Genomic DNA, 14,994 nt, shown 5'->3' with positions numbered 1-14,994 from the left:
TAAATCACAACTGAAATAATAAAGCTGAGAGTCCACACAACTTAAGCAGAAACACCAGTGTTTTTTATCGGAAATGAAAGAAACCATTGATCATAGCAACTGTCTGAGATTAGCAGGGAGCCACATTTTCAAACATCCTGCAGTAAATCCAGAGCAGATCCAGCTGGAAAGCAAGAGTGGAAATAAAACTAGAAAATTCATACCACGCTTTGAAGTCTGCTTCTTTCACAACCACGAGTCCCTGATTCGCCCCAACCGTTCCGAGCTGCCTTTGCTTGCTAAATTTATTTTAAAAGACACACAAGCCACACACACTTGCATATAATCTTTCAAATGGACTCCAGCTTTTTGCAAGGGTGGCTTGTTGGGGAATTTGAATCCCAAAAATACTTTCTCTTGCAAATGAAATCAGCCATCAATTCCCCTGACTGCAACAGGAATAGAAAGGCGTTCCAGCACTAAAGCTAAAAAACACTTTGGGTTCTAGAAGAAGTGCAGTTTAGTCGTCTTTTGTTCTATCCCTTGACCCTGCCGTGCACTTTTAAGTGTTAGTTTCCATGTGCTATAATCTACCCGAGACTACTCACGGAGATACCAAGATACCAACATGCCCGATGCCAGAATGCGGGACAGAAGCCTAGTAATGCCTTCCATCCCATGGAGCCACCTGGGACTCCTCGAGTGGGCCAGGTCACCACTGGAAAGTAACTGCTGCCCTCCTAACCCATCAGAAGAAAGCAAGAGAAAGGCGTGGGGTGAGCAGAGGGTCAGTCCTGCCATGACACACCAGTGTCATTTACAACTATGTCCCGGGTCGGAATAGGATATGCATGTATGGGCAGCTGGATCACTAGATCCTTTCCCTAGTGATCAATATGGAGAAAGAGAGACCCTGTAACTGAGGCCCAGCACTGAAGGGACCCAACCTAGGGTCCCTTCAGTGGCACAAGGAAGAAGCAAGAGTGGAGAAACAGGAAAGTTGTAAAAACCAATGATTGACAACTTACGTGTCAGGGTTTCTGCCAACGGAACAAAAACTGAAAAAGAGACTTTGAATGACTGTACCCACTCAGGCCTAGGATTACGGAAAGTGTAAAACAATAAAAATCATTCTCTTTGCCCAGTCTCTTTTGGGAGACTGCAGGTTGGACAAATAGAATATTGCTGAAGTCTTTTCCAGCCCTGTTGTCATTGTAAGGGGGTCTACAGTTCAACCCACTGGTGGGATTTTAATTCTAGCATACAGAGTGGGGCAAATGACCTCATTGCTGAGGCTGCCTTAGTTCGTAGGGACACTTTGGTACACTTGTCACACCCCCGTACGGCTTTTTTTCTCACTCCATATATGTTTCTGGGCTTGTCTGTCTCTCATTCTCTTTGCGTCTCTTCCATACAAACATATGGAAGAGTGTGAACCCAGGGAGACCGAGAGGCACACCGGGATGGGATGACTTCGCAACCCTGCTAAGTTGGCATGAGTCCCGAAAGTTCTATATTCTTGAACTAACGAGAAAGTATGTGAAAGGCAGACTGCAAAATGCCGAATTCACTGAATGTGTCCTCGTAATTCTTCTCAAGGCCCAAGCTGCAGGGCAGGAACAGGTTGAGACAGGCCCTGGCCTATAGGGTCCACTTCTCCCTTCTGGGGCCTTCCCACCCAGGAGCCGGGTAACTCAGCACTGGAAGGAAACCTCAATGCAGGCACTCACACCATGGACCCAAACTGTGAGCACTTGGGTGTGCTTGATCCAGACAACAACCCAGGCACAAAGTGAGTAAGGCAGAGGCAGCACCACACAAACAAAGACCTCTCAACTCTACAGACATTGGGAGGGCACCAGCTGGTCAGCTGAGATGAAAGGAGGAGGAGGAGGAGGAGGAGGAGGAGGAGGAGGAGGAGGAGAGCGCCTCCCATCTCCTGCCTTCTCCTCCCCCATAGCCATGCTTGTAGGCAGCCAGGACTTACTTTTATAGCCCTGTGCAGATGACCTTGTTCCAGCTAAGATAGGGCTCCTTTGATCTCAGCAGGGGATGCTCTGGGCCTGCAGCTGGCCGATATTAATAGCACAGGATCAGCTTGGGCAGAAGAGATGGCTCCGTTGGACCGGGTCACTTGTATTCCCTTTTCTGCATCAGAGCAGAAGGGACTTCATTTCCCGGATCAGCTCCTGCTGGGTGCTCCTCTTAGGTCAACCCAGAACATTTTATTGCTGGCTGCTCTTGGCTGCCTGCTCTCCTAACTGTTTAAGCAAGGGCCCCTGCTCTGCAGCTGAAATCCATTACAGGACTCTGTAGAGCAGAAGAACCACCCGTGGCTGGGTGCTGCTTCCCAGCTGCAGACTCTCCTCACCATGTCAGCACTGGAAACGGCTCGAGCAATCTTTTACTCCTTCAAAATAACACCAGACAGAAGAAACTGAGGTCCCAAAGATCTGCCCACGGTCATAGTTACCACACAGTCAAAGGCCAACCAATAAAGGCCTAAACCCCACAAGTAGTTTATTCTATTTTATGTTATATATTTCACATCTCTTTCCTAGAAACTTAGGGACCACTGCAATACATCTGAGCAGGAATGCACGTTCTAAGAAATGCCCCCCCACCCCCATCAGTGTGCTTTTTGTTTTTGTTTTTTTGTCTGAAGTTCTGGGGATAGAATATTGCTGTCTCATGAGTATTAGGCAAGTGCTTTCCCTCGGCCAAAATCTGTTTATTTTAACTCACTGGTAAGTAACTCCATTATAAACTTCGGGAAAAATATTTCCATGTCCTATTTACATGTTCCCTCAATACAAGAAAAATACCTTAAAAAAAACAAACCAAAACAAAACAAAACACTAACTGCTTCAATTCCCTCTCCAGTTTCATCACTAGGAATAGTTAGTTACCTAAGGATGAGCTAGGAACGTCCTTTCCTATGAACAGCTCATCATTTTCCTGTTGCCATTACACTAGAGTTCAAAGCTGTTTCGTTTGTTCGTTTGTTTGTTTGTTTGTTTGTTTGTTTTTCGAGACAGGGTTTCTCTGTTTAGCTTTGGCACCTGTTTTGGAACTCACTCTGTAGACCAGGCTGGCCTCGAACTCACGGAGATCCGCCTGGCTCTGCCTCCTGAGTGCTGGGATTAAAGGCGTGCGCCACTACTGCCCAGCTCAAAGCCATTCCTTTCCCTCCATTTTGTTCCACTTCTTTGCTTAATATAAAGCTGGGAGACAAAAAAAGAAATCCACTTATTTTCAAATAAAGAAGCAAGGTACTCTCTTCTGGTTTCCTCAGAGCTGAACAAATCTGTGTGTGGTGTGTATGTGTGGCGTGTCAGTGTGTGTGGTGTATGTGTGCATGTAAGGTTTGTGAGCGTGTTTGTGTGCAGTGTGTTTATGGTGTGTGTGTGTGTGTGTGTGTGTGTGTGTGTGTGTGTTGTGTATAATTATAGAGATTTTTAATGGCATTCCTAGGCAGAGTGCTGGTCACTATTTTCTGCGGTACTCACCTAATGTCCCCTTACTGCTTATAGCATGTCTACACCCTTTGGTTGGTCCCTGTGATAAAAACACGCACACAAAAAGAACACAGCACAGGGCTGGTTCTGTATTCAGTAGTAAAGCACTTGCTATCACAATCTGCATGAGACCCCCAGTTCCATCTCTAGCACCAGAGAGACACAGCTACCGATTTAGTTTTAAAATATATGAAAAGCTAACCTTCTCAGAGCATTTCTTTACAACTCCAAGCAGGCAGAGAGGACCCAGAGGAGGGAGAGGGCAAGGCCCACCGTGCACCCAGGAGGCTCTATGCCAGAGGCAGTCTTGGAGCCTGGGGGCCTGGCCTTGGGAAGAGAGGTGAGAGAACAAAGAGAAAGCCTGTTCTAGAGACAGGAGGAAGGGCAGTCGAAGGTGGCACACTTAACAAGACGTTAGGTTCGAGGACTTAGTGGGGTGACCAGCAAGGGGAGGGGCTGACCCGGGAGGGTTAAGAAGGATCAACCTTGTTTAGTGGGGTTCTAGAAACTAGACCACTCAAAAGAGAAATACTGGAGTCTCTGCATTTGCTGACCCCCACGTCGTATTGCATGGCTGCTACAATAAACCCCAAACCCTTGGATATTTTCAAATTGGCACACTTATTTTAGCACATCCTCAGAAATGACAATCTTTAGCATTTTGAGTAGGAGGGAGACACCCTGGAAGAAGGCCAAACAGCAGAATGGAAACAGAAGGTCTTACAGGGTTTATTAAAATGAGCCAATTATGAGTTTTAATTAATCACTTGATCATAACACCGATCACAAGGGAAACGAAGGAACCCATGAAAGATATATTTGGAAAGAAAGCCAAAGCCCATTTGATGACAGGGTTTGAAGGGGAGGGGGATTCCAGCTAGTGCAGGCTCTCCGCCGAGGCGGCAGGGGGATCACAGAGCACTGAGTGGAGAAAGAAGGGACAGGCAGAGAGAGCACTTGACAGCTTTCTTAAACACGCCAGTAGTTTTCACTATGAAAAGCAACACCGGGAAGCGGACATGTGGGGCTTCCAATCTGAGACTAAAGCGGTGCTGGTGCCCGAAGACGACCTGGTCAGGCAGTCAGGAGCCTGTCTAGGCCTGAAAGTCCCCTGGATTCCATCACGACCAGTTCTCAGAAAGCAGAAAGGGAGGGTGGGCCTGGGAAAACTCTGTGTGTCTGCTCAGGCCTCTAGCACTGTGCCCCAACTTCAACTGCAGCTAGAAAAGCGCCGAAATGTCAAGGGAGGGCTTTCAACCAAATTAGAAACCACCTTCTGGCTGCTGGTGTAGTTCCCCCAACGACTCAAGGTTCACTGCCTTCAAAATCCCAGCCAGTCTGACCTTTGCTAGTAGGAGGCGGTAGAGAAAACGGGCAGATTTACAACTGTGGAGACTTGGTCTTGCTTCTGCTGTAAAGCTGAGCAGGAATGTCAGGTCTCTTGCACGGGGAACCACTGCACACTCACAGGCGGTCCAAGGGTGCTCAGGACAAATAAAAGACAAGATTGCCGCGGGACCACTGGTAAAAGCAATGCTGGCCCATCAGTCTCAGAAACGGCGACTGGTTAGCCAGGCACCACAGAGGGCTGACAAGACTCCCTCCAGGGGGGAAGTGATGGATGTGTGTGAAGAGGATTCAAAGGGAACTCACTCAGAGACAGCAAAAGACAAGAACAGATCAGGTGCCCAGCAAGATGTCCAAGCCTAAATCACCAGGCTCCAGCAGGCTGCACTGACCAGCGTCCAGTAGCCATGTCTCCCAGCTCTCGGCAGGAGGCAGGAGGCTGTATGTCAGTGTCAAGTTTCAGTCTCTCCAGGACAGATCCTTTACCTTCAGACAGGGGCAAATCATCAGCCGGAGACACCAGGTCTGCTTGAGAAGGGAGGGCTCCACTCAGATGGGTCGTAATTTGATTCGTCAAGATAACCTGTGAACAGACAGGGAGAACAGAGCGGGGAGGGAGAAGAAAGAGAGAAGACCAAATTAATTATTAGAGCTATCAAAAGGCAGACTGTGGTTTAGGGGGAGAGTGATAAAGCCAGGTAGGAAAACCCCAGCTCTAACTTTCACCAGCTTATCTTCAGGCAGGGCCTATCGGTATTCAAGACCCAGAAAACAAGCAGGTGGACTTTCTTCAGAGCCAACATGGCTGAGCAGGCTGAGAAGTGTTACAATATTAGCTAAAGGCAGAAGACAAACCAGAATTAAGATGCACATGCACATTTTATAAAGTTTATCGAATTTTTGAAAACTGGGGTCCCAAAGCTAAGACATTGCTGGTACTGATTCTAAAGTAATCATTTAAAGTGTGGAGGCCAGTGGGTTCTTCCTGTTATCCCCAAAGCCAGTTTTATTTTCAAATGTACGAAACAGAAATAAGATTCATCGCTGAAAGAACAGCAGAGGCGTCTTTGAAATTAGTTGATGAAAGCAAAGAAGTGTTGTGTCACTATGCACTAAGTTAACACTTAGTGTCACTAAGGCCTAAGTTAACACAATTTTGTTAAAAATGCAGTCCACAGCACTTAAAATCCCTGGGAAGGACTCTAAACCACTTACTTCACATGACCCAATGCTATACAACGCTTTGATATTTGGTCAGTCAAGACATTTTCTTTCCCTTCAAAAATTCCATTAATAAAGTGTATTCTGTTGTTTAACAATCTACAGAGAGAATAAAATGCAGACTCTCTGTTACCAAATTCCTAGAACACACTCATTTTCCAAAGTTCTGGGTGAGGTTCCCATCACGAGTAGGAACCATTGAAGGAAATGTCTCCTTGTGTACAGGCCAGTGTTCGGAACGGGTACCTAAAAGAACAGAACTGTCTTGGTCTGTTGACAGGGTTAGCTAATGGGTTTGCCATCCTGATATGAACAGCATCATCATCTCTTTTTAAACATTTCTCATGGTGCTGGGGATTGAACCCAGGGCTTTGTGAATGCTAGCCAAGTACTCTACCTCCAGTTCCACTGTAGGGCATCCACATTAACCAGCTTTTCTACCACACCTCTGTGACTGTCTCTTCAATGGGCCAGTGGAACATACGAACCCTGAACCAATGGCAGCTTCATCGGGGGTCAGAGGGGAGCAGAGTGACAAGGTCAGGTTCAGAGATGAGGGGCTCTCAGCAGAGACAAGCTCTCAGAGGCACCCATACCAGGGACACGCGCGGAGGCTCCAGACTCTGCAGTGCTGGCCAGGCCTTTAGGAGCCCACACGGTATTGGCCACTCTCAGACCTCATACTCCTTCTCTTTGCTACTTCTCATCTGGACTGCTAAGAGTCACACGGGCTGTCTTCAATGAACATGCCTAAAAACAGCAACTGTTCATGCGAAAGAGAGTGAGTGAAGAATTATGTTGCCCTCTCACTCCATAATATATACTGCAAACTTCAGAGTTTAATAGAGCTGGGTTCAAGTTGTGACCTTTGCTTTTTCTTTTTTCTTTTTCTTTTCTTTTTTTTTTTTTTTAAGATTTATTTATTTATTATGTATACAGAGGAGGGCGCCAGATCTCATTACAGATGGTTGTGAGCCACCATGTGGTTGCTGGGAATTGAACTCAGGACCTCTGGAAGAGCAGTCGGTGCTCTTAACCTCTGAGCCATCTCTCCAGCCCCCTGTTTTTTCTTTTTTTAATTGTGACTTCTGAGAAGTCTAGATATATAAGCCTTGATTTTGTTTATTAAAAATTTTTATTAGCATATATTCTTTGTACAAAGTGATGTTTTAAAATGACGTTTTCTTTTTTCTTTTTAAAATTTATTTATTTCTTGAGAGAGAGAGGAAGAGAGAGAGAGAGAGAGAGAGAGAGAGAGAGAGAGAGAGAGAGAGAGAGAGAGAGAGAGAGACTGACTTATTATGTAGTTCAGGTTGTCCTGGAATTCATTATGGTGATCAGGCTGGCCTCCTGAGAGCCAGGATTAAAGTGTGTGACACAGGACCAGCCCAATAACAGCCTGTTCACTCACGAATATCATTGACCACACTCCATACCCCTCTGCTACATTATGCTTATTGGATGAGTTATCTGTGGACATGAAGGTTGTTTCCTCTGAATTATTTCAAGGTTATTTTTAGTTGGTTAGGTTTGGAATGAGGAATATGATAATAAAAAGTGAGCTTTCATTTTTGTGGGATTCTTCCAGATGATAGCTTGGTGAGACTGACTAGCACTCTAACAATGTGGTAGCAGTAAACACACACACACACACACACACACACACACACCCCACATACATATCATATATACAAATATTTCACCAAATATAGTACCTATCATGGAAAGCCTGTCACCACATACACTGGGGACATTAAGAGGAAAGGGAGCAGCATGGCTTCTCCAGAACGATATAAGTGAATGAGACAGCATCAGCTAAAATATTTCCATCTCTCTTTTCCAGCGTTGGTTTTGTAACGGAAACACGAACTGAGGTGATGCTTTTACTGTATGGAAACGGGTAACAGTCTGCAAATCTCCAGCGAGCTACAGATGCTTCAAAAATAGCCGCCGAGTGGTGTTGCAGTCCAGTGGCAGAGCACTTGCCAAGCAGCTGAGGGGATCTGGGTTGGATTCCCAGCATAAGAACGGCAGGATGGGAAGGGGAAAGGAGGAGTAGGGGAGGGAAGAAAGGAAAAATACACATTTCCACTGAAGCAGATGGAGAAGAAAACCTTGCCTCTCTCTTCAGCGGCTCTGCCGATTATCTTTCCCTTGTTATCATGAGGCTCCAAGCCAAGGCGCTGAAGGCATCCACTGCCCGGAAACTTGGGGGCTTGCTAATCACATCATCTGATGGAATTGTGCGGTTTTCTAAATCTGTGTTTAGCAAAATGATGGAACAGAAACACTTCCAAAAGCATCAATTACAAATAATCACAACTTGGACAGAAGCCTACAGATGTGTTTTTCTCTGAGGCAATCTGGAGACGTGAAAACTATGCTCTTAAAATAACTTATAAAATACTACTGCAGAGTTATAAACAGCGTCTTAACACTGTCTGGTTTCTGAAAATGAGTTCCGACTGCACTTCAGAGGACTTTGCATCGACTCTGCTCAGCTGGAGCAACCGGGGCTTCTGATATCGGACATAAATCTGTGTGAGAGCAGTTTGCACAGAGGTTGAGGGCAGTGGCTTCGGAATTAGGCAGACTGGAGTTCAGAGCTAGGCTCTACTGCTGCTGGCCTACAAGACACTGGCCAGTGTAACTTCTCTTGATGTGCTAGTAACCCCCAGGAGCTTGAAGATTAGACTTGACAATTTACTTAAAGTCTTTAGCACAGTACCCAACCTATGGCAAATGGTACCCCGTCACTGTCCCTAGCTATCCTTTGCTGATGGTGCTTTGCTTGTTCAGAAGTCTCATGCCCAACTTTACATAGTAGCCTGTTAGTATGCACATGTATGGGGTGTTTTTTTTGTATCTGTTAAAAATTGTAAAAATAGTTTCTCATCTTCAACAAAAAAAAAAAAATCACAAACAAAAGTCAGGGGCGTCTTTGTACAGCATATTGTTCGCTGTTGACAAAGAACATACATTTGCTATTTATATCTTTAAAAGCAATAAAACTTCAATTGAAAGTGCATCTGTTATTTTCACCATTTCCTTAAAAGCATGGCTAATTGAAAACACAACGTAAGTACATCAGCATCAACTATAACTACAAAGCCAGAGGGGGACTCCTGGACAAAAGGGAAGATAAGAGTTTTAATGATCATAGTTTCATCTGGAATCAGGAGGAGACTGAATCTGGCTCATTGTTTCCTTAGGAGACCACCAGCCTCCTACTGAGAAGGGGGACAAGAAGACCTGCAAGTTATTGAGTAACTACTGTCTTGACTCAAATTATTTTATGAAGAGATGAATGACTTGTTTTCTAGCACTGCCTTGGCTATTGGATACATAAAAGCACATTTGTATACAAAAGGCATCTGCATAGAATGGAGCAAGACCATGAGTCCCACTGCTAATTCTCTCCCCACACAAAGAGGGGGACATTTCTTCCTTCAAAGGTAAGTCGCCATGCCACGTCCACCATGGCTCTGGCAATGAACCTGACTAGAGTGGTGAGGAAATGAATAAAAGACAGACAGATGGGCACATGGACAGGAAACTGGGATAGGGCAGTCTGGGCTTCAGCTGGAGAAACCATAGCACCCCAGAATCTCATCGTGTTTATTATACACAGCTGAACAAGGATGTGGGGTTATTACATACAGATAAACAAGGAGGCAGTTTATGGAGTAGAGCTGGATCAAGGGGACAGATTTAGCTAATCTCCATAGGAGCAGTCTCTGGATGGGAGCAGTCTCAGACTGTAAAGATCTGCAGAGAGAAAGTTCCAGGAGTAGCCATCAAGGGTACCATAGCCTACCATGAGTATCAGCATCCACTGGAGAGAACAGAATGGAGGGTTACCAGGCCCAAAGGCAGAGCCTTTGACAGAAGGAGTGCCTTCTACTAGACTCTTAGAAGACAACCAAGAAGACAAAGCTTGTACTCAGCAAGGGTAGAAGAGGTAGAATGTAGTATCTGGTCTTGTTTAGCAGCAGAAGAAATAGTAATGGTCAGCAAACTAGTAACTCAATATTTGTAAGTCAATGAACTAGTTCTTAATTCTTTGAGAATTTCATACAATGTATTTTGATCACATTCATCTCCCAACACATTCCTCCCTGACCCACTTCCACCTCTCTACTCCCCTAACTTTGTGTCCTCCTTTAAAAAAAAATTAATAACTGACTCCAATTGTGCTGCTCATATACTCCTGGGGTGTGGGTCATCCATTGGAGTAAGCTGACTACCAGTAACCAGCTACCCCCTTAAAGAAAAAGGACTCTCTTTTTCCCATAAGTCATCAATTGTCCATAGCGCCTCAGGTTGGGGTGGGGACTTGTGACTCCCTTCTCTCTCCATGCTACAACGTTGACTGGCATGATACTGTACAAGTCTTGCACGGACAACTCTAGCTGCTATGAGTTCATGAGCACGACCATTCTATCATGTCCAGGAGACACCATTTCACTTTGGTCTTCCCTGACCTCTGGTTCTTACAAACTGTCTCCTCTTCTGCAATGGTCCCTGAACCTTGACAAGGGAGTGTGATCTAGACAGACATCTAACTTGTGGGGGAGTACTCCATTGACACTTACTCTCTACACTTTGACCAGCTGTGAATTTCTGTCTTAACCACCATCGAATGCACAAGGAAACTTTTCAGATGAAGTCTGAGAGTGGAACTAACCTATAGGTAGAGAGATATGAGTTTAGAAAACAGTTTGATGCTATGTCTGTTTAGTGAGAAAATAGTAGTAGGTTCACCTCTGTGGCCTGTGAGTACCCCACCGTGTGTTCTTAGCCAGATTTATAGTACCTCACATGTGTTTCCTTCTATGGTGTGGGCTTTAAATCCATTAGAAACTGTTGGTTACTCTATAACATTCATGCCACTATCGCATCCATGGGCATATCTTACCATGAGGGCCATTAGTTGCCGTTCCAAGGGTTCCCAGCTAGGTAAGACTGTTGATGACGTTTCCCCCCCTCAGTGGCCTACATAGCACCTGACAGTACTATGAAAGCTACCCAGTAGAGGAAGCTTCCTGGTCTGACGTAATTTCTCTACATCCTATGAACAATGTGTGTAGTGTCTTCAGCAACAGGGTCTTATCATCAAGTTCTGGTGGACAGCTAAGAGCAATGGCAACAGGCTGTATTCTTCTGGGCGTCTCTAGGATACCTCTGATCAACAACTTGAGGGGAGGGATCCTCTGGGCTTTTTATTTGGCTTCTAAGATGAGCATAATCCCTTGCATACATTAAGTCCAATCTCTCTCCCCCCACCCCACATATACACACAAAAATTATAAAATAGTAGGTTCCACATGGCTTTTTCAAACAAATCAGACTTTTTTCTAAAAAAAAAAAAAATCACAAATATGACCAATGCTATTATTAGCTTCGTGTGTGGGCATGTTAGAGACAGATTTTATCATCTCCATTTTCCACTGAGTGAAGTAGTCACCTTGCTGAGTTCAACAGTCCAGAGGACAAGAGGAGCTTGTAGGTTTACTTGACTCTTTCCTAAAGCAACAGTAGGAAGAGGAGAGGGGGTCTCTGAGCCCAGGCTTACTTAACAGGTGGCTTCTCCATGCCTTGATGTGCTGGCTTAGAGAATTCAATCTATAGAGTTAGTCATGGATCTCACTATAGGATCTCATGTCCAGACATGCACTAAAAGACTGTCCAAAGCCAGTTGATAACAAGCTACTAGTCATACTAATAAATAACTCTGAGTCACATAGGCACATAGGCAAATAGCTTCAATTTCCAGAAAGTCAAGCACGCAAGAGAGTCTACATAAATTATGTCAATCTTTCTAATATGTGCGATCAGTCATTTCTGAGGCCACAGGTATCTTGGAAACTAAACTCTTCATGGGACTTATGTCTATATGTAGCAGAGTTCCAAGTGTAGCCTGGCAAGAGAAACCAAGAGTGACCTCAGGAATCTTGGGGAGTTCTATGCCCAGAACACCACTTCCTCCTCCGCCCACTCCCTGGCAGAAAATGACCAAAGCCTGCTACACAGAATCAGTGAAGTTTCAAAATCACCTAACTGGGCCAGGAGGACTTCGTGCAGTGATTGTAAATAGACAGCCCAGTGAAGAAAGGGCCAGTGGGAGAAAGAGCAGCTTGACGGGGCATCATCAGCCAGGTACAAGCACAGAGCTTTCAAAACGAAGGGCCACCGCCTTTTACGGGCTCCGAAGGCATCATCTTTCTTTCTTTCTTTCTGTACTGAAAACGGTCTATCTGCTCCAGGCAACATTATTGAAATATTACTTTTTGTACCTTAAACTATCCAAATTGTAGACACGACAGTGACCTGGCTTTTTTATCCAAACAAAGCCTTGGGTGAGTCAGACATACTGAATTTTGATCCCAGCTCTGTTAAAACTTACAGAATGCCTTGCTCTTAAGAAGACAGAGGCTGGAACTCTCCTGTGAGAAACTGTTCAGGTTCATTGAGTCCTTTCATCATGCCAAGGCTTGAGAAAGGCCCTGGAGTGGTTTCAGCACACTCTCCTCTTGGTTCCCAACCATGACAGTGTCTGTCCCAACTCTCCTGTTCCCAGAGAGCCCTGCAAGAGGGAGACAGGAAAGAGAGAGAGAGAGAGCAAAGAGGGAAAGCTCTGTCTGTCTGTCTGTCTGTCTGTCTCTCTCTCTCTCTCTAGGTGTGTGTGTGTGTGTTTGTGCGCGCGCGCGCGCGCGCGCGCGCGCGCGCATGCACACGCAAGAGCAGGGGATGGATTAGGAACAGGGTAGGCCCACCATGCAGGTCCAAAGGCTATGTTCCCAGGCACAGGCTCCTACCCCTCCCACTCTCTTCCTACCCACCTCCAGCTTTGGAAAGAGATAACCAGCATTTGTTGTGAGGAAAAGTCAGACTAAATATTCTGGAATTTGAGCATCACAAAAACAAATCTGGTTTTACTATTCACTGGCTTAGTTTTGCCAAGCTCTGGAAAATTATAAATCATTCCATGAAAAAAAAAAAAGATCATTTTCCTTCTTCAGCTCAGTGAGTATCAACTGTCTGTTCTAGAATAAAGAACTGATAAGGCTTTAGGATATCGGTCTGCTATTCCCATCATGAAGGACTGACTGTAAGACAATGGTTATCTGGGAAAATGTGAATGCTGTCAGGGCCTTTCTTTTTGAAATATTTGTCATAAAACATCCAGCTTCAATCTGGCCCGAAGAAAACACGACTGTGGGATTCCAGCAGCCTGCCTATATTTAGTTTTGGCTCTGACATTAATCTGCTGTGCAGTTCTGGGAAATGTGCCTAACTGCTCTGTACTTTAAAGTGTTGAGTCCACAAATGTTATGAAGAGAATTAATATATTCTGATGACTGTTGGTGAGGAGACTGCACAGAAAAATGTTGACCATGTTTCAGTTCGAATCAGTTCTGGTGTTGGACTCAAAATTCCATGATCGTCACTGGGTCTCACCATCTTCCACCTTAAGAAAGCCACTCTGCCCAGAGATACTTGGCAGTGGCTGAGGAAAAGGGGAGGAGACCCAGTGAGAAAGACCCAGTGAGGGAGACAGCTTGGGCATATTTGTATTTATGGTGATAATTCTTTCACTCCAGAAAATTCACACTCTTCACACTGACCTGGGAGTGAAAAATCTCTCTAGTGGACTGGCTTCCTCAACTGTTGTCCTCCTGGAGTCCCAGAACCAAGAGGTGCTAATGTCAACCCATTGAGACTCGGGAGCAACACAGTGACTTGCACCTGGAGCTCACCACACCTATGGTCACAGCACCACGGCGGCTAGCTGCGGGTTTCCCCCGGAGTGTTCACCCTGGGGGAGGTAGGCCACAGCCATCCACAGCCGAACTGGAGAAGTGAGCGAGCTGCTGATCACCAGAGTCCTCGGAGGAAAGACAAGCTCCATGAGAGGCAGGTATATGGAGAGAGGCTGACTCTCCTCAGCTTTTCATGCACACCTGTCCAGTCACAGAGGGCACTGCTACGAGGACCACGCCCACCATCTTGGGTCCATCGCCTCCACCACTGTGTGCAGAGGAGATGTACTGAGGGAAGGGCAGCGCCTGTCGTTTGTTCAAACCCAGCACACGGTACTGCACAATGGCGAGGCTCTCTCTTTGGCCCACTTTCCCCAGAGTGTACATTCCAGGGGAACCTGCGGTCAGCAACTGCGGTGCCGTGGCCGTAGCCATGGCGATCTCTAGTTGCATATCAACGTTGTTCCCTGGCCCCAATAGGCTGACCTTAGCGCCTAGGTTCTAGGACTGGCGTGTGTGTGGGGTGGGGTAGCAACAGCGAGGAAGCCACAAGTAGCAGGCCAGTGTGCTGTTTCCACCCCTAGCCCAATCCGGCGGTGTTGTATCTGTGATCTCGGGCCCGCTGCAGGAAATGACACACTCTCTTGGTTAGTTGTGACAGGGTAGCCGCTGCGCCTTCCCATGGTGCATTTACCGACTATAAGCAATACTGCAGTGAGCACGGGGCCAGGACGGTCTGGCCACCTCGGTGTGGAAAGGAAGCAGGCCGACGGTCAGATGACTCTGAGCTTCACACGATCCGAAAGAAACTTTCCTACCAGCTGCGCTGCGCGTTTTCTGCCCCAGACTCACTTCTGCATGAAGCGTGTTTGGTTGTCTTTGCCCACTTCCTTGTCCCTGCCTACTGAGCGCTTCAGAAAGGCGGGGAGGTGAATTTCCAGAGGCCCCCCGAGTTTCTGATGACCTTTTTAGGCGTTTCTGTGACTTGTGGTGCTTTCTATTCACGTGTATGCCTTGGTGCTGGGGATTCCCCTCCCTTTGGTTTGCAAGGAGGGCTAGAAAGACACAGCCCTGTGATAAGGACCATCGCAGATGAGTGGGACTAACTCACTTCCCCTCCTTACACTCATTTGGGACCAAGAAAAGAGTTCTATTGAGTCATTTGC

At 46.0% G+C, this 14,994-nt stretch overlaps 1 protein-coding gene across 3 annotated transcripts in view; it reads right to left on the bottom strand.

Annotated features, from left to right (window-relative positions):
- The window catches only part of LOC114697777 (DNA repair protein RAD51 homolog 2), a 513,000-nt gene that overhangs the window by 155,128 nt on the left and 342,878 nt on the right, over positions 1-14,994 (bottom strand). For all 3 annotated transcript variants that reach the window (XM_028876125.2, XM_037210676.1, XM_037210677.1), the window contains exon 4: positions 5,331-5,427. In XM_028876125.2, the coding sequence (XP_028731958.1) occupies positions 5,331-5,427 (97 nt within the window). The remainder of the gene's footprint in view (positions 1-5,330; positions 5,428-14,994) is intronic.

The sequence above is a fragment of the Peromyscus leucopus genome, chromosome 14 (assembly GCF_004664715.2).
Source record: "Peromyscus leucopus breed LL Stock chromosome 14, UCI_PerLeu_2.1, whole genome shotgun sequence".
Taxonomy (NCBI): Eukaryota; Metazoa; Chordata; class Mammalia; order Rodentia; family Cricetidae; genus Peromyscus; species Peromyscus leucopus.
Note: the sequence above shows the minus strand (reverse complement) of the source record. Positions and strands in the feature narration are given on the sequence as shown.